Genomic DNA, 19,211 nt, shown 5'->3' on the forward strand with positions numbered 1-19,211 from the left:
ATTAGAGCACAAGAAGGAAATATGTGAGTATTGCACACTTGGGCAACATTCGCTTGAATGAAAATGAAGACAAATTCACGAAATTAAACCCTGATAATTTGAAAGGATATTATGAAGTCGTCTTTCTTTCAGACATTCGGAAACCCTTACGTTCCGCCGCCAGTCAAATATGCCGATGGAGGGAAGACTATTGTGATCGCTTCGTATCAGAGCATTTTATACGGCGGCACTTGGACATGTAATGCAGTCAATAAGCTGGGAGCAGATCATAGGGACATTACGATATGATAAATGACATTTTATGCTTCACCGATGTAGATTTCATGCGAGGTTATGGGCTATCTTTCGCAATTACATTTCCAGAAAACAATTTTTTTACCCCAGAGGAGCCTGAAAACAGATAATTAATCTTCAAAAATATTGAAGTTTGTTTCAAATTATCATAAAATAATGGCATCGTTATCATTATATTATAGAAGCTGATTCATCTGCATTTGTGTCGGATAAAATATTCCTACCCAGAATGCACTCCACCCACTTGCATATGGATGAAAAATAAAGAAATTATACATTATTGGTGTATTACTAACAATAAAGAAGTTTACTTTAGAAATGGCTGTATTTTATCGTTTTAAAAAAAACGTTTATTGTATGCCCCTCTCTCTCTCTCATCTGTGTACTTTATTTGCAATCAGGAATATCTAAGCAAATACAAATGAAATGTCATCAGGTGATTTAGACTCTAACAATGTTTATATATCTGCTTTGTCTCATTGCATTCCGAAGGCGAAATATTAAAAAGAGATGCATGAAGTTCTCCCTTGACGTGTACTAGTAAAATATGTCCGTAAAAGATCAATCAGGAGAAAGTGATGAAAAGTTTCAAAGCCCAAAACACCATGATAATACAAGTCCAATGGAATAAAATAGCAATAAAAAAAGAGGAAAACGCACAGAAATATAACCGTAATTTCACGACTTCCAAATTTCCTTAAATTGTTACTGCTGAAAACAAACATCACGTGTTGTTGACTAATGATAAGATGTTACGATAAACATTGCTGAGCTTATGGTGATAAGAACAACTGCCCAAAGTGGCTCGATTACAGCCCAGAAAAAACAATGGTCGAGAACAGCGTGTATTATTACTCCGTGTATGCAAAATAGTGATGTGCATTCATTGTCAGGGATCTCATCTTGCTGATCAACAGTGCCAAGTACTGTGATATTCATGTTGCAGTACCTACTACCATCGGAATATCAACGATTAAACGTTTTACGATCTGTACCACCGCAATCATCGCAGCCTCATGTCGCACACAGGGTCTCCTATGATCGACATATGACAGGGAACTGATTATTCTAAAGTTTGTCTTAGGTTGCATGCCGTTTGCTGCTGAATCACTGATAACAAAGGAGTAAGTACGATGGCTAAAAACAGCGCTGATGGCGAACTACATTTAAAGATACTCTTTATAATCCGACATTCATGAGTATATTCTGTTACTTGTTTTTTCCAATGTATCATACACTTAGCAATCACTATACATCTCTTTCTATGTCCCCGAGCCAGTTCTAGACACTACGGGATCCGTAAGTGGGGAAGTAACCCGCAAGAGTTCGAAGCGCGAACAGAAGTGAACACATTGAAACGCTGCCAGTGAGGATGTGTTGTACGAATACGGGAATCGAACATTTGCACTGAACAGGATATGAACAATATTGGATGAATATAGTATACATGCAATGCCCATAGTAGTCTAGGCTTTAATTTAATTGTACGTTCCAGAATGAGATTTAAAACCGACAATGACTTCCTCAAAAATATTGTACACATTGCTAATAATTACAGATGCATATGTCGTAATCTGAATTATATATATATATATATATATACATATATATATATATATATATATATATATATATATATATATATATATATATATATATATATATATATAATTTAACCTGCCTTCAAGATCTCAAAGAAACAAAACGCTTTAACAGAAACTAAGAACTAATTTTCAAGTAAACCCGTAAATATATCAAGTGTGTATCTCAAGAGTAATTCTTTTAACTCACACAATTATACAGTTAGGATATAATGGGACCACGTTATCAGATAAAGAAGCCAAACTTTCTCCTTTTATTGGCGGATTTTAAAGCTACATCTTTGCTAGAGAAAACCGAACGATTTCATTTACTTTTCAATTTCTCTGGATACATTTCGACATCAGGCATCAAATATAATTATTATTATATATATCATTATTATTATTATTATTATTATTATTATTATTATATATATATATATATATATATATATATATATATATATATATATATATATATATATATATATACCACATCCATTAAAAATAACATGGCCTTTGAAGTGTTGGTATAAAGCAACTTGATATACCAATAGTATTGGTATATCAAATTGTGACTTGCCCATGGCGTATGAATACGCATAATGAAGATGTTTTTATAGCTATTATACTCTCTAAACATGGATATGAATTTCTTATAATATTACATTTGAAAAGGAAAAGATAACAAAATAATGATTTTCTTGTAAAATATTTTATAGAAACTAACATTTTTATACAAAAAAAAAACAACAATACTCTATTCAGGAAATAAATATTATTGAGCTCCACCCTGTGTCGTCTGCTGTCATCTCTGTCAACAATGCTGTTTCAAGTCTCTCCCTCTGGCAAAAATCAAACACTGCAACTCTGTGGAAAAAAGAAAACAATGACATCAGATAAGGAGCAAGATCAAGAAGCAACATTTAATCTACTAAACTGTGAGTTAATTGAAGAGTTTGATAGAAACATGGCTGAGACATTTGTAAATGATAATGATCATTGTGTTAGGGAAGACAGATTTGTACACCATGAGCCTGATGATATACTAAAATTTATAGAAAGTAAGCAGAATGCAAACACTTTAAAAAAAGACACTTTTTGATGTAAGGCTAGTGACAGAATTCTTGCAGTCAAAAAATGAATTCAGAAAGTTAGACAAGATAAACCCATCTTAATTGGATCAACACCTGGCTTGTTTTATACTCAGTGTTAGGAGAAAAGATGGATCTGAGTTTGAGCCGAACAGCTTAAGAAGCATCATCAATTCCATTGATCGCCACCTTAAAATCAAAAAATATGCAAGTACAATCATGAGAGGAACAGACACAAATTTTGCATTAACAAGGGAAGCTCTTCGGGTTAAGCAAAAAGATTTAAAATCTAAAGGAAAAGGAAATAAACCCAATCGGAGTCAACCGATCACAGATGAAGAAATAAATGCCTTGTATAGTAAAAAGATAATGGGGATGGAAACATCTGAAGCCATTGTTAACAGATTGTGGTTTAACAACTCTGTACATTTTGGTTTGAGGGGAGTGACTGAACATTACAATTTGAAATGGGGGGATGTTACACTAAAGAAAGATGTGAATGGCCTCGCATATCTTGAACTCAATGAAAGGCAGACAAAAACAAGAACAGGAGACAATGTCAAGGACATCAGGGATATTAATCCTAAGATGTATGAAAACAAAAACAACAAAGAGAGAGATCCACGTTCCTTCATTATTTTGACGTTTTTGGCTCGAATCGTACGGTTGCTATCGATGCAAATGGCCGCCCTGTTGCTATTCATGACAACGAACGCTGCAAATTCAATGTTTGCATGCACATTATTAAAAATATTTTGAATGTTAACTATCAGCCTTGTGTTTTCATTTCATTAATATTGCTAAACGAAACATATATAAATTAATATGAATGAAGTGTACAGGAAATGATGAATAACTAAAGAACTTCTTTTTTGAGCGTACATACATAAGAGGGGTTGTGAAGAGTTCACTCCCCTAAAGTGCGCTGTTTGTGGCCGTCAGTTTTATCTCCCATATAAAATGAAAACTTTGATGTGGTATAAATAAAATATATATATAGTATGTACGCTGTTTCAATGATATACCACTCGTTGTATACATTTTTCATTAAAAGGAAACTCGGGCAAGCCTCGTTTCCTTTTAATGAAAACTGTATACATCTCGTGGTATATCATTGATACAATTATTATCCTTTTACCAAAGGTAGGATCTTTCCGTATTGCAATAAGATGTAATATTATTCAATTACGTTCATTTAACTGTTCAGTAAACAGCTAACTCCCGATTTTTGTCAGTATCTCTATTTTTACAGTTTCCTGTGTAACGCCATCTGATGGATATGATACTAAGACTGCATTTTCTCCACCTACCCTAGGCGATTCACATGTTTGTGTGTGTGTGAGTGTGCGTTGATATAAACAACTAATTTAAATTCCCATAGATTCGGAATTTTTAAAATTGCTGGCACTATTGCAAATTTTACAAATCATTAGTGAAATCAACAAGCTTTTTTATAGTGTCATCAAACAGGGACATCTTTATTTCAAATCCTACCCAAGAGCAGTTCGATTTCTTGAAGAAAGATGAATTGCTTCAACCTGCCAGAAAATATTATCCTTCTGAAAAATGAACTTGTTTATGGAAGCAAGAAAAAAATATTTGTGTCCAATATATAGTTGAAAGGAATGTTTTGGATAAAACTGCTTTAGTTTTGATCAGTAAGTCAGTATCAGACTCTAACATAAAAATAAACGAATTAAAATGAAAATACAAGATGGAATTAGAGTTTAGAATGCTTGAATTTCATACAGAGCAGACAAAAGTATAATTAGATAAAGAGGAAAATGAGAGAGAAGAATGAATTTGCACTTGGAGAAAGAGGACAGAGAGAAACAAATGCAGTTACAGAAATTAGAGAAACAAACGAAAATGCAACTAGAATAGCAGAGATAAATAGAGAAGGAAGAAAGGGAATATCAATTTGGATTAAGACAATTAGAGCTAAGAAGTGAAGAGCACATTCCCTCTTTACATACAAATTCAAGTTTTCATGTTACTAAGAATATTAGCTTAGTACCAACTATTTTCATCATTTAAAAAGCTGAAAATTCGAAATGGCCAAGGGAGCAATGGACTATTATTACAGAGTGTACGTTTTGACAAATCCCGAGACCTCTATGCTTCCCTGTCAATATAGCAGAGTGCTGACTATGATTTGGTTAAGGAGTGCATATTAAAGGATTATGAATTAGTCCCTAAGGCTTATCGGCAAAAGTTCAGGAATTATAAAAAAGAAGCTGGACAAACTCATATCGACTTTGCAAGAGAAAAAGAGCAGTTATTTTATAGGTGGTGCTTAACCAAGAAAGTTGATTAAGATTATGATAATCAAAGAATTATTACCTGAAGAGTTCAAGAACTGTGTCCATAGTGACATTAAGATTTATTTTGATGAGTATAAAGTCGAAACCTTGAAAATGATGCTCGTACGGCTGACGAGTATTCCTTCGCTCATAACGTTTCCTTTGTAAGCAAGTCTTTCACTCATCAGTCTTCTGGAAAAATTGTATTTCAGCATAATACGAGCCCTTCTAAATTACAATCTGGCAATACTTTTATAAATCAAGTTTCTGATACGATTGATCAGAAATCATTATTTCTTGCTACGTTTACCTATTGTAAGAAGAAACGACACATCATTTATGATTGATACAAATTCAAAAATAACCATCAGAATGAAGACAAACCTATTTCAAATGCTCTTATTTCCAAGAGGTCAAGGTCACAGGCATGTATTGAAAGAAATACATTTGCTGGGTCTAATAAACTCCAATCTGATTCTTTTTGGAGATTTATGAAGACTTCATGCCGAAGGGTTCTATAGCACTCATTAGTTTTTCAGCAAATCCCATCCCCATTAAACTTTTAAGAGACACATAAGCTTCTCAGTGTCTTTTATTGTCAGTTACTTTTCATTTTTCTGAGAGGGTCAAATTTAATGTGAGGAATTTTCCAGCCAGTTATGCTTGAATTCGGCATCCAGCAATTCAAGTCAAAAGTGATGTTTTGGTTGGACAGAATTACAAGGGAGAGAACATTTGAGTCTGTCTGTTGATATAAATGTGTCTCTCTTACTCATTCTTCAAAATATTCTCCAGATTAGGTATTACGGCACTTACAAAGTTAAGAAGGAAATGAATGAGTTAAATTATGATAATAGAACTCTTGGGATATAAATAAATTAAAGGAGTACCAGTATGTTGTGAGAGATAGCCAGGCTAATCATGCAATTAAGTTAGTTGTACCTGTCCCACTCAGTGAGGATTTAAGTGAAGCAATGCAATCGGATTATAATGATCTGGACCAGAAACTTTCACATTTGCAGCAGCAAGAAAAGAATGAACTTAAACAGTTATTATTTGAATATGAGAAATTATTTCCTGATGTTCCTACTAGACCAAACAAAATTTATAATGAAGTTGAAATTGTAACTTCCACACCTGTGAAACAACACCCGTACAAGATGAACACTCTTAAACACGGATACTTTAAAAAAGGGAAATTCAGTATTTGCTGAGAATGATTTTATAGAGACGAGTAAAAGTTACAAAAGTTCACCACGTATGCTTGTTCCGAAACCAGATAATAATTTCCATGTGTGCACTGATTATAGAAAGGAGAACAGTGTGAATAAAACATATTCATTTCCATTACCAAGAATCGATGACTGCATTTGTAAAATTTTAAATCAAAAGTATGTCACCAAATTTGACCTTCTGAAAGGATTTTGTCAATTTCCACTGACGGAAAGGGCGAAGGAAATTTCGGCATTCGTGACTACAGATGGACTTTATCAATATAAAGTGATACCGTATGGGATGAAAGGCTCGCCTAGTACTTTTCAGCGTATAATGAACATGATTACATCTGGTCTAGAATAATTGTGATGCTTACATCGATGATGTCATCATCTACAACTACACATCGAAAAAACATTTATCGACAAGTTGAAAATTCGTTGGCACTCACTGATGCACGATTGACAATCAATTGATCCTAAAGTGATTTTTGTCGTGATTGTGTAACATTTCTAGGACATATCGTGGGACACGGACAAATTAAAACTTTAGATGCTGAAGTCAAGGCTATTTATGAATTCCCTGTGCCTTTCTGTAACATGTCACTGCAGCCATTTTTGGGTATGGCTGGTTACTATTGGAAATTTTGTTCTAATTTTTCCATAAGTGCTGAACCCCTGACAAATATATTGAACAAGGAAATCAAGTGTAATTGTTCTCACTGATGTCAGGAGGCTTTTGATAAATTACAGGCCATACATAAGAGTGCACCAGTAATTACAGCTCCACATTTCAGCTAATCATTTTAACTGTATGTTGATGCAAGTGATGTTGGAGGCTTTTGATAAATTACAGGCCATACTTAAGAGTGCACCAGTTATTACAGCTCCACATTTCAGCTAATCATTTTAACTGTATGTTGATGCAAGTGATGTTGGGATTGTAGCAGTATTGACTCAAGAAGATAAAAATGGTGTTGATCATCCATTGTGATATTTGTCTAGCAAATTAAAAAATAAGCACCAGAGAAATTATTCTACAATCGAGAAAAATTTTTGGCTTTGATATTGACATTAAGACACTTTGAAGTTTAAATTAGTTCAGCTCCTTTTCCGATTATTGTGTTAAGTGATTACAGCCCCTTACTTTCATCGGCATGATCAAAACCAAACATCAGAGATTATTAAGGTAGAGATTGTTGTTATAGGAATATAATATTGATATCAGGCATAAATAGGGAAAATACAATGTAATAGTAGACGCACTTTCACGTGTATAGACATATATTATTTCATGTACACTTTTTTGTCATTCATAAGATTTCATCTTATGTTTTTTCCTACATGTATATTTCATTTGTAGTAAAAAGAAAGCTTTATTGTATAAATCTTTCTTTTTCTTTTTCGAAGGAAGTGTTATGTATAATCAATTGAATTGTTTGTCTGTTAGTTTTAAAAAATATTATTCAGTTAAATGTAATTGTAATGTAACATTGTTTGCTGGACTTGACCTTGTCCAAAATTGAGTGCATTTCTGTTTGACCTGATTGACATTTTTCATTTTTTCTTATTTCATTGATATAAAAATCTAATAATAGCTTTGTTAGCCTCTATAGGTATGATCTCATTGACTTAATTGTTATTCAGATAAACATGTTAATTTGGGTCAGGGTTTTGGAGATTCCAAAGTGAATTTTATAGGGCAGTATGTTTTAAATAAACAAAGCTCATTAAATCATTCAGGAAGCCTTTTTCCATTAGGTATTGGTTGATTTTAGAAATGCTAATCTGTGACCTGAGGTCAAACAGAGAACTTTATTATCTTGTTACTGTCAGAATTCTACCAGCTCTATTTTATAATCTCGCATTTTAAGTTGTATTCTGTTGTGACAAATTTGGGCTGAATTTCATTTTCTTCCAATTATTGAATTCAAGTGATCATTTTCTCTGGAAATACATAACTGTTCTGACAAAATTCTTGGATAAAGACATTCATTATAATTTATATTGTATTCAAGCCTAGAATAATATTTATATGATTCAACAAGAGATTGTTGACACACCAGCACTTCGCTGACTATACCTGGCGTCATCACCTTCAAGTCCCCTATTATCGCGACATGAACTCAGTTTCATTCAGGACTTCTTATTACTAGGACGTGTGTTTTTAATTTTGAGATTATAATTTGGATTTAATTCGGGATACCGTAAGTTCTTTTTTCTCATATTTACTTTTGTATTCTAGTGAAATAAATTATTTGTTAAATTTTACAAAGACTGTTGTCTTCGCTTTTTTACTGCTACTTATTTTAAGAGCAGAGACTCGTAACACGATATATATATATATATATATATATATATATATATATATATATATATATATATATATATATATATATATATATATATAATACAATTCATATGTCAAGTAACAGTTCTTTCAAGTACACTGGATCCAGCAAGGGATCACTTTTGTCAGGGATTGATTAAGATAAATGTAATAAACTGACTACGAACAATGCAAAAATGGTATATAGCTAGTCTAATCGCTTTCGATTTTTAATGATTCTTTTTCATAGGCAAATATAAAATAGAGACAAGACAAACAAATAAAACAGACAAACCGTTTTCTTTATAAAACTTTACATGACTATGACTTGTTGCGGATGCTGAAAGATATTTTATATTAACCTTGAAATCGATGAGCCATAGCGTCATCTGTTTTCTATATAAATTTATGTACGCGCAAATTATATCCCATATATTTCATTGTTGTAGTTATAGGTTACTGGGTGACTAATAAGCAAACTTAGAGAATTATTGAAAAGAGAACATGCCGGATGCAAAAAGGTAATTTTATTTGTGAATGTCTGTCTTTTTTCTAGTCTTTTTGGTTTATATCGCTTGTTTTCAATGTACTAAGACGGCGTATCCAGTAAGATTCCTTTTCTTTACTGGTTTTGGATCTCCATTTGGGTTTGTGAGCAATTGCAATAAGCGTTATATCACTGAAAGTGTGGCCATGGGAGGTTAAGTTTTCTGCGACAGGGCTTCTGTTCAGCTTCTTTGTCATCCAATCAGATCTATGAAGTTCGATCCTTTTGTGTAGTTTTTCAGTTTCTCCGACATACTGAAGACTACAGATCTTACATGTGATGCTATAAATTACATTCTCTGTTTTGCACGTTTTGTTTGATCCATGTATGTTCAGTTTTTCTCTAGTCACTGTGTTAGAAAATGCTCTGGTTTTTACCGAATGTTGGCAGGTTTTGCACCTTTTATCGCCACAGGTGCCATATTGACTAGTGTGGTCTTCGTTAATGATTGGTGTTAGCTTCGCCCTGACCAGGATGTTTTTGAGATTACTACAGGTTTGTTCGGGACTATTAACTTTAGTGAGTCAAACGATTCCACGACGGGCCAGTGTTTCCAGATGATTTTACCTACTTTGGGGTTTTCTGGATGGTAGGTCAGGATAAATGGTATCCTATCAGTCTTCGACATCTCTCAATATTATAGTAGGGCATTGCGGTTTGTTTGTTTCGCCTTTTGGGTTGCCTCTGCAATCCGGTCTTTGTCATAGCCTCGGTAAGTCAAATGTTTAGATAACTCTTCAACCCTTTTTTGGAATGTTTCATCGTCGGAGCAAATTCTGCGTATCCTCAGTGCGTAGCTATATGGGATGTTCTTAATGCAGTGTTTTGAATGGCAGCTGGTTGGGAGGAGATACTGGTGTTAGTCGGTTGGTTTAGAGAATATATCTATATGGATTTTGTTTTCTAACAGCGACAATTAAATATTTGAAAAGGAACATACATTATTGAGAATCATGTCCCAAATTATCCTAAATTTATATCACAAGTTTACAAATATATAGTGTTCCGAATCTATTTCAGTATTTGATGTGTTGATATGACGATAGGTTTGATGCATTGATTTAATATCAATGTGACTTTGAAACACCATGTTCTAAACGATTTAAGAAAGAACAGACAATTTATTTGCCTTCTAGAAGAACGACGGAAATTGTGTTTGTTTAAAAGCATGTTAATATGGGCGGTTTGAAAATAAAGGTTCTAGATAATGAGTAGAATAACTGACTACTGGATACGTATTAGCCTTTCACTCTACAAAGATTGCGTCGACGTCGTCCATGCGTTCTGAAGCAAATAAAACATAAGGTTCAGGGTTACAGAGTAATTGTGTTAGAAGTACTCATTAAATTACGAAAGCTTATGCCTCCATGTAATATATTTACTTTGTAAATAAATTCTTGTTGTCACAAAAACAGTACATTCCATTAGATTTAAGTTGAATGGCTTTGCCAAAATAGATAGGGGGTTTGGGATACATTCCTGACGTGGATTTAGGTTTTAGCTCTAGTGTAGCCGGGCGTAAAGTAAAAGCAGCCAGGTAATCACCGGCTGATAAGGAAAGCCCTGCAGAAATATAATCTAACTTTGATGGTATACATCGCATGATTGTATGTTCTCATTCAACTAATTTCAGGAAGTGTTTCTTGCTATTATATGAGTAGCTCGAAATTGGACAGTTCGGGTATTTAATCCTCGTTGAACATACTCTCCTTTCACCTTTATCGGCCATAAAAATGCAGTTTTAATTTAAATCAACCAAAATATATAGTTGAATCTCCATTCTTCGAACCGATAAACAATCTTCTTATTGTTTGATGACAAATGCAATCTGCTTTCCTTAGAACAGTTTCAAGTGTCTCTGAACTTCCCTTGTGTCATTGTCAAGGTAGTATGTCACCTGAATGCATAGTAAACCTACAACAATAACTGATATTCTAAGTTTATCATCGAAGTCTTATTTTGTAAACTTTTTTCGTGCATCAATCAATTGCATAAGTCTAACATGACACTGGTTAAACAATTTGATCATTGTTAATAAGTGTGCTCCTAGAAGATGACAGATCTCTCTGGATTTAACAAAACCGTTTTTGTATATTTCCATATTTTAAATTCTTCTCATTTCATTATATTTTCGATCAGTTTAGCACACTACGACACTTTTTATCAGTTGTCTAAAAACGCATTTCTATCAATCAGTTATTGCTTTTCATCTCTGGATGACATTGTAGTCAATGTAGGATGCCGACCATCGTTGTTGTTGAAACAAGACAATTATGTACATGTTTCTCAGTTGTATACGAATTGTTATGTAAGGTTTTAAGTTCCAGTAGTAGACATGTTTATCAAAATGTCGGTACTGACAAATTTTCATCCTTGTCATCGTCATTGAAATGCTTTTTTTAAGGAAGATAAGTAACTTTCATCTAATATGATATCTTTGAAATGGTAGATTAAAAACACAGATTGTCCAAATCCGTTTCTAATATGCGGTATGAACAAACTCGTCTACCAATTGAAACATAAATTTTCTACCCATTTAGTTTTATAATCAATTACATATATTTTTTTCATTTGTTCTGGTTTGTACTAATTTGGTCCATATTTTCCAAGCAGTACATGTAATTTGCTAATGCCACCTCATATTCTACTCAAAATAGTCATGTTCACAGCTTTAACTAAACACGTAAGATCTTAAACCAATTGATAATCCGTTAGCATTGGAATAAGAAACAAACATCGTATGTTATATGTTTTTATTCTATGAACGCGAATATGCTTTCAACTTCACATAGGATCAAACTATTCTTTGCATCACAAAAGTAGTGCAGATTTCCTAGTGTGTAAACGTTGAAATGTTCCATGTTAGCTTTAGCGTATTGGTAATTGTCATTTGATTTGCTTAATTAGTTAAGCTGAACATTGGGATTGATTATATGAATATATCATTATACTTTCCATGTTACTCTTTATCAAGATATGTGATAGACTGTTATCCTCATCTTAATATGTCTACAAAGCTATTTGTGCATTTACGTGGAAGTGTTATTTTATTTTTCCATTTTCATGAAATAATATATAAAGTAACCGTCTTCATGAAGGAAGAGTTACACATTTCTGTTACTTTGTATTTCCCCATAATTACATTGACTGACAATATTTATATTAAGAAAATTTGGCCAAGATGGAATTCACACTCCTATAAATAAAATATGACAATTTTGGGTTCTTCTGTGTCTGGATTAATCTACGATGCCTTCTCATTTCATGCAAACTTCTAGAATCACTACAATTTTGTCGTGGTATTTGCAATTCAAAAGCGAAATGAAATGAATAAGCCACTTAACTAACTTAACTATGGATCCATATATTTTATACGTGATATTATTTAATTCAACAGTAAATAAGCAGTGACCTATTTAATTATCGATCCATTTCTTTGTATTTGCTATTCAACAATGAAAGGAATAGAACGATCCATCTAATTATCAATCCATTTATTTTATCTTGTTGTTACAGTTATTGAAATAACATGAGAGAACCATCTCATTAGATATCTTAGTAAGTACCAACTACTCTTTTAATCACCATCGGATTTACAGCAACTTCATTCACATCATTCTCGAAAAGTATAGAGAGATGGTTAGTAACAATTATTGGAACACTTTCCTTGATTTTTAGAACAGTGAAAATTATATCTTGTCTCTTTTTTCTGTGTTGTATTCTACATTTATTTGTGTCAATGGTAGTTACTCTAATGAGGTGTTTGTGACTATGCAGGCATGTATTTTCGTTGATGTTTATTGACTACTATGCACGTTCATCTGTTGAGAATCATGCCACATATATATTGTTACATGCAAGGGGTCTTTACTTGACCGAGCGGTGTCAAAACCCTGGCGTGATTCCCGCTACAAGTCATAAGTTTACCCCAACTTTCAAAAGACTTCCATACAAATTCAGTTGTAAATTAGAAAGTCCGACGTGTCCATTCTATACCTAGATTTTACTCTAATTAATGCAAGACCACAGATAAAACAACCTGCCAAATATCAATCAGCCGCATATCTGTATGGTTTCTCTTCATCAGGATTCCGTACCGCCAGCCGTTCACGCCGTAGAAACTATAAGAGTATCCCCTAACACTGGGAACTATTTTAACTCCGCCACCTTGGGCCAGTCAGTGTATGCTTTCCAGGCACATTTCGCCAATATAACTGTACCACATTTGCCACCATGGCGACATAAACGGTATCTCCCGAGTCCCTTCTTATTTATTCCTTTGTGTAATTCACCGGTTTCCTACCGTACATACTGCCACTGCAGTCACACCATCAATGTTCACCACTAGATTTTAATATGGACTATCTTACTCCAGGGATATTCATTCGGTTTTGGCCGAATTCACTACTAATGAACCATGGCATCATGGAAACTCACAACACTTCACTCCGTGACGTTTGATCATAGTAATTGGCTTATTATTTCGAGCTAAGGATATTTCCATTGCGCCGAATTCCAATAATCATACAAGTAATCACAAAAATCAAAGAATTCCTTAAAACGGGGCGCTATAACCAAATGCGCATACTCCAACTTTATTACATTATATAAAATCAGACAACCTGACAAGATCATCAATTAACCAGACATCGCATAATAACAAATGCTTAGAAGCCCATACATTATACGTAAAAATTCAAACAGTCTTATTCTGGGCTGCAGTCAAATGGAGCTTCGAATTAAAGACTCGACTTAAGTTGGTAGTTAATTCGATACTTTACTTGTATTTAATAATATCCGAGCCACCACTCTCCAGCACTCACGATGATATATATTCAAGTGGTACTGAATTCTCTAATTTCCACATGTATATTACGAATACAGCTACACAAATTACTTCTCTTGAGTTGAAGATTTTTACTGTCAAATCTCTACCTTTCCTGTTCTCTATATGGACATTGAACACAATTACTTTTACTATAAAATCTCTACATTTGTTTCTCAATACTGACCTTCCACTGTGTGACAGTACAAATCATATGTTAATCTACTCGATATGTTTGGGAGCGGCATCGAAAGGTACTTTTTTTCCCTTTAGCAAATCCTGTGGAAACATTGAGCCGCGTTCTTATGAAGTTGTCGAACAGCCCGGAAATGTAACCTGCTGCGTTATATCTATATATCCCACGAAGTCAAGTTGAGCTATTTTGGATGAAGAAGACTAAACCTGAAGAAAGTTTTTTCTCATCTCCATCCCACTGCTTGGATGCTGTTAGCTAGGCGACTTGGCTTGTGGCGACTGACCAAACTTCATTGACCTAACCTAAAGAACTGTTAAGAACTGCTAAGCAAATTCATTTTATCTGGGATTATTTCCCGATATGCTGAATGGAAAAACCATTCCGCATATTGCCCTTTCATCCATGGCGAAACATTCTGTGCTGATATGTGACCTTTCTCTCTACAATCAATTTTGGACGTCTGTTATTGACTTTGGACAGAGGTTCTGATGTGTATATGTATTGTTTAATATCCTCTATTCCAAGATGAAACGGTGCGTCAGAGAGCATACAATGGTAGCCATTCACTGTTGGTTGTGTGAACTGTTTGTTCTTGATGGCTTATTTAATATAATTCAGACGTGCATGTTCCTAAACTCTGGCTTGGCATTAGCAACTAGTTGTTCTGTTAGACAGGTCTATTGATATGCATCTTCTGATCTTCATGATATGCATTTTTTAAACATGTTGATAAACCAGTCGTCATATATTAACGGAAAAGGACAAATGATACGAGTTTTGTAAATTGACTTGCAAGTATATAACAAAGGTATAATAACAGTTTTCTGCATGCGTTCTTTCGTTGTTATGTTATGTAACACGTATAACAAGTAGGTACATTTTAAAAAAAGCATTCAAATGACCACTTTAATTTCAAGATTACATCAATAAAAATGAAGTAGAAGCAAAACAGAGCCTCATTATATATATATATATATATATATATATATATATATATATATATATGATGCTGAAGAGTTGTTGAGTGGATTTTTTGAACTACCTAAAGCTTTCAGATGCTCGAGAGCGGGTGCTAGCCAAGGTGCACATCAAGCAACCACTAACACCGCGAGGCCCATGACCAGCGGAACGTCTGTCATGACAGAGAAACAAAGCATAACACATTGCGTGACCACCTATCCGAGTTGGTTGCTTCTGGCGCAGCAAAAGAATGGTTTGGCCGTCATTTCAACTCTCTCGGCCTCATGGCAATAGTGATAGGGAAGCCGCTACGGTCCGTGTCTATTAAGACGTTAAATGAGATGGTAGTATGATAGAATTGCTGTGTACATATATACTTGGGCTAATAACGGTTGCGATTAGACGCTTTCATCTTATGGACCACAGAGATCAACTCACGATCTTGACGATTAACTGATTATTCAGATAACTTTAACAACCATCTGCGCCCACCTTTATTTCAAGTACTGAGAGATATTTCACCACCCCATGTTGCATACATGATCTCCAATGATCATGTTCAGACCCTTGCCGCGTCGATTCTATTGTGCAAGAATTTGTAAATCACCAACAGGATATCGTCTGCTAAACTTCTTATGGAAACGACAAGTGAACAACATCAGGAACCGACAAACGAATCGCTACATGAACCGTCCCAGGAACCGCATAACGAGCAAGAATGTAGTGGTGTTAATAAGGGAAAATGATTCAATATCAGTCCAGTCTTAGGAAACAAAAAAGGCTGTGGTAGTCATTGGTTCGAAATCAAGAAAAATCTTATGATATTTGAGGAGCCATATTTCTGACTTTTGTACGGATCTTCTAATCACACATTAGCTAAGGCACTGGTCAGCCGTAATCTTCTGATTCGCAAATCTATCAGACCTAAAACACTGTGATATGCATGATGTCCAACCAGTCTCGCCGTTGATTCAAAGCTAGCTTTGTCGATGGCTAAAGATTAGTTTACTTGACGATCATATGTGTGAACAATAGAATGTCCGAGAAGACCCCGCCTTTATAAAATATGTTATGTTAATTTAGTTTCTAGGCAATTCGAAAATGTGCCCTTTAAAAAACTATACATGTATGTATGTATGTATGTATGCATGTATGCATGTATGTACCTACGTACGTACGTAAGTATGTATGTATGTATGGAGGGATGGATGGATTGATGCATGCATGTGATTCAAGAATTCCTAGTCAATAAGAAAACAAGAGCGAACGTTTACCGAAATGCTGCAATTTGGTGTAGGCAAAGATGAAGCTGCAGGTTCAATTATATCAGAAAATATCAGAAACAATATTTATTTTTATGCTTTTTAATATTTTTTATTCTATTTTATTTTTGCTCGGAGGCCTAGTGGTTAGTGATTCTGCCTAGGATGCGGAAGGTCGTAGGTTAGAATCTCGGCCGAGTCATACAAAAGACTTATACAACGGTATTAGCAGCTGCCTTGCTTAGCACTCAGCATTAGTAAGTTAGAGTTAGACTAGTCAGGGTAGGACATGATGCTTCATGTCTGCGGCATGTTGCCCCAGTGCTAGACATAATTATAAACTGTCACAGTGCAGACATCGTAGCGATATGAGTGAAACATTGTAAAGGTTACGTTAAAAACCCAAATCTCATCCACTATACCTTAAATATAATACCAGCTTACAGTAGAAAATATGTAATAGTTACATATAGCATAAAAGTAGTAGTATGAATGTGTCTAAGATCAATTACGTCATTTTATGGCGTTGTTTTCAAAAATCGTAATGTTGCCTCATTAATGAATATTCTATTTGCTTCACTGTTCTCGATATGGAAGAGAAGAGAATTATTGCACTTCCAAACATTTCTTTTTTTACTTGACACCTGAATGAGTTAACATTCTGATGCACGACAGCGCGCGTCCTGGAGAGATTTATTTTCCTAAATGATGCCATAATGCTATACTTTATATCTAGCAAATCGGCACGACGCAAAGCAGAATTCATTTTGCCCCTCTGTTTTTAGGATGGTTTATGTCGTTATGACTTCTGCCCACGTTGTTCTACGTTACAAAAGTATCAAGCATTTACAACGCTTCAGAGTTAAAGCCCTAAGAATTAAAGTTCAAACAGCAATGACCAGGTCTTCACGATATTTATTAACGGTGCATGTGGCAGGCAAGTAAGTGGCCTGCAATGTTAAATTCGGTCTAATGCCTAAGCGTAATAGTTCTTATGGAAATCTTCTGCTAACTTCATGATAATTAAAGGAATAATAAAAGACCGTTTTTTTTTTATTCCAGATATAAACATGATACAGCGTAACTGTAGAGTGCCAACGTGTTAATTTATGTCCGGTCGCTGTGAAGCGAGGGTGATGTTCTATCGGATTAGTTCAGAAATGATGCAATGTTCAGAGAGTTAATTATACTTCTGAGGATCATAAATGAGGGAATTGTATGTATGTATAGAAAGTGATACGTATAGTTAATTATGGTTAATTTTGTCCTTTAAGAAACAGCTTTCTGGGGAGAGACAGGACAGTCCGAAGACGGAAGTCCACAAAAATAAGTGATGAGTTCAGAAAAAAGGACTAGGAAGTCCAAGAAGGAACGAAACGTTCGGAATAGGAATACTCGAGCAAACAGGAAGACATTGATGCACCGTTAAGGGAGGAAGGTGATTCAATCAGTCATGGACATTGCGCTCTTTTCACTCGTCATTATTATGATAAAGTAAATCCAAATTAGACACTGCCTGCTATTAAATGTTGTTGACATAACTTAAGTTGAAATGGAATTGTCACTGTTAGTTTGTTTTGATTCAATTTGTTTTTTTTCTTGTCTAAGGGGGCTCGTATTGCATTATTTCTTCCCAATAGTCTTGCTCAGTTCTCTGCCGATATTCTAACTTTCCACTCCCACCGGGCTAATCGAGGGAGGTCATTCCCTAGATAACGCCAGGAAAATGCAATTTACAACCCCTCTGACTAAGAGGGCGACGTTACAATAATGTTAAATGTGAACATCACCATTGTTTGTAGGTATCTATGACAGCTCCTTGTGCATTTATTCATGTGATATGTTAGAATGTAGACATGCTTGAATTGTGAATTTGGAAAATGGTTGAAGCGTGTAAGATTAGTTAATATGGATGTATGGATATATCAGAGCATGGATATTGGAATATTTGTGTACTTTTATGAGTTGTAACCTAAAGAAATACGTCTGATTACAGTGATATTATTTAGTATAATGAGATTAGTAATATGTACTTATGTGACGCAATTTATTGATGTATATTGATAAGTAATTGATACCGTGCTTTTATTACGACGTTGTTTTACCACCCAAAAACGTATGAGTATTTCGTTGTGAATGAATCCGTGACAGAAGAAATTTAATAGCCGTTATCTGATGACAGACTGAGTGTAGTGTGATATGAGAAGGCTAAGGAGAATATTGTACCAGCCTTGTCTTTTCACATTTAGCTTTTTGGGTGACAGAACTTACGGTTCAGTTGAGTCCCCAGTCTATGAGAGGGGAGACGGAAGTAAGACTAGCAGCGCATTCGGAGTCGACAAGTGTAGTCGGTGGAGAGAGTCAAGGAGAAGGATGGAGTCGAGAAGGAAAAAATGGAGAATATAGAGAAGTCGAAGAGGAGAAGAAATTCAGAGAAAGTCGGGAGCAAGAGAAGGAATTGGAGGAATATGAGAGAAGAATACAACAGATGTGTATAATACAAGGACAGATGGAAAGCTATCTCACACTACTAATCAAATGATGCAATAGGCTATAATAGTGTCGAGCGCAAGGAGAGTACTTGGGACATTTGAAGCACTTGACTAT

The 19,211-nt window shown here is 34.6% G+C and overlaps 1 protein-coding gene across 2 annotated transcripts in view; it reads left to right on the forward strand.

The window, feature by feature from the left end:
- Window positions 1-378, forward strand: part of LOC149793050 (properdin-like) — a 220,677-nt gene extending 220,299 nt beyond the window's left edge. For both annotated transcript variants that reach the window (XM_089966281.1, XM_089966283.1), the window contains one exon: window positions 133-378. In XM_089966281.1, the coding sequence (XP_089822407.1) occupies window positions 133-288 (156 nt within the window). In that variant the 3' untranslated portion in view covers window positions 289-378. The remainder of the gene's footprint in view (window positions 1-132) is intronic.
- Window positions 379-19,211: the final 18,833 nt, after the last annotated feature.

Source organism: Sinohyriopsis cumingii, chromosome 8, assembly GCF_028554795.1.
Source record: "Sinohyriopsis cumingii isolate HCF-2022 chromosome 8, ASM2855479v2, whole genome shotgun sequence".
Classification (NCBI taxonomy): Eukaryota; Metazoa; Mollusca; class Bivalvia; order Unionida; family Unionidae; genus Sinohyriopsis; species Sinohyriopsis cumingii.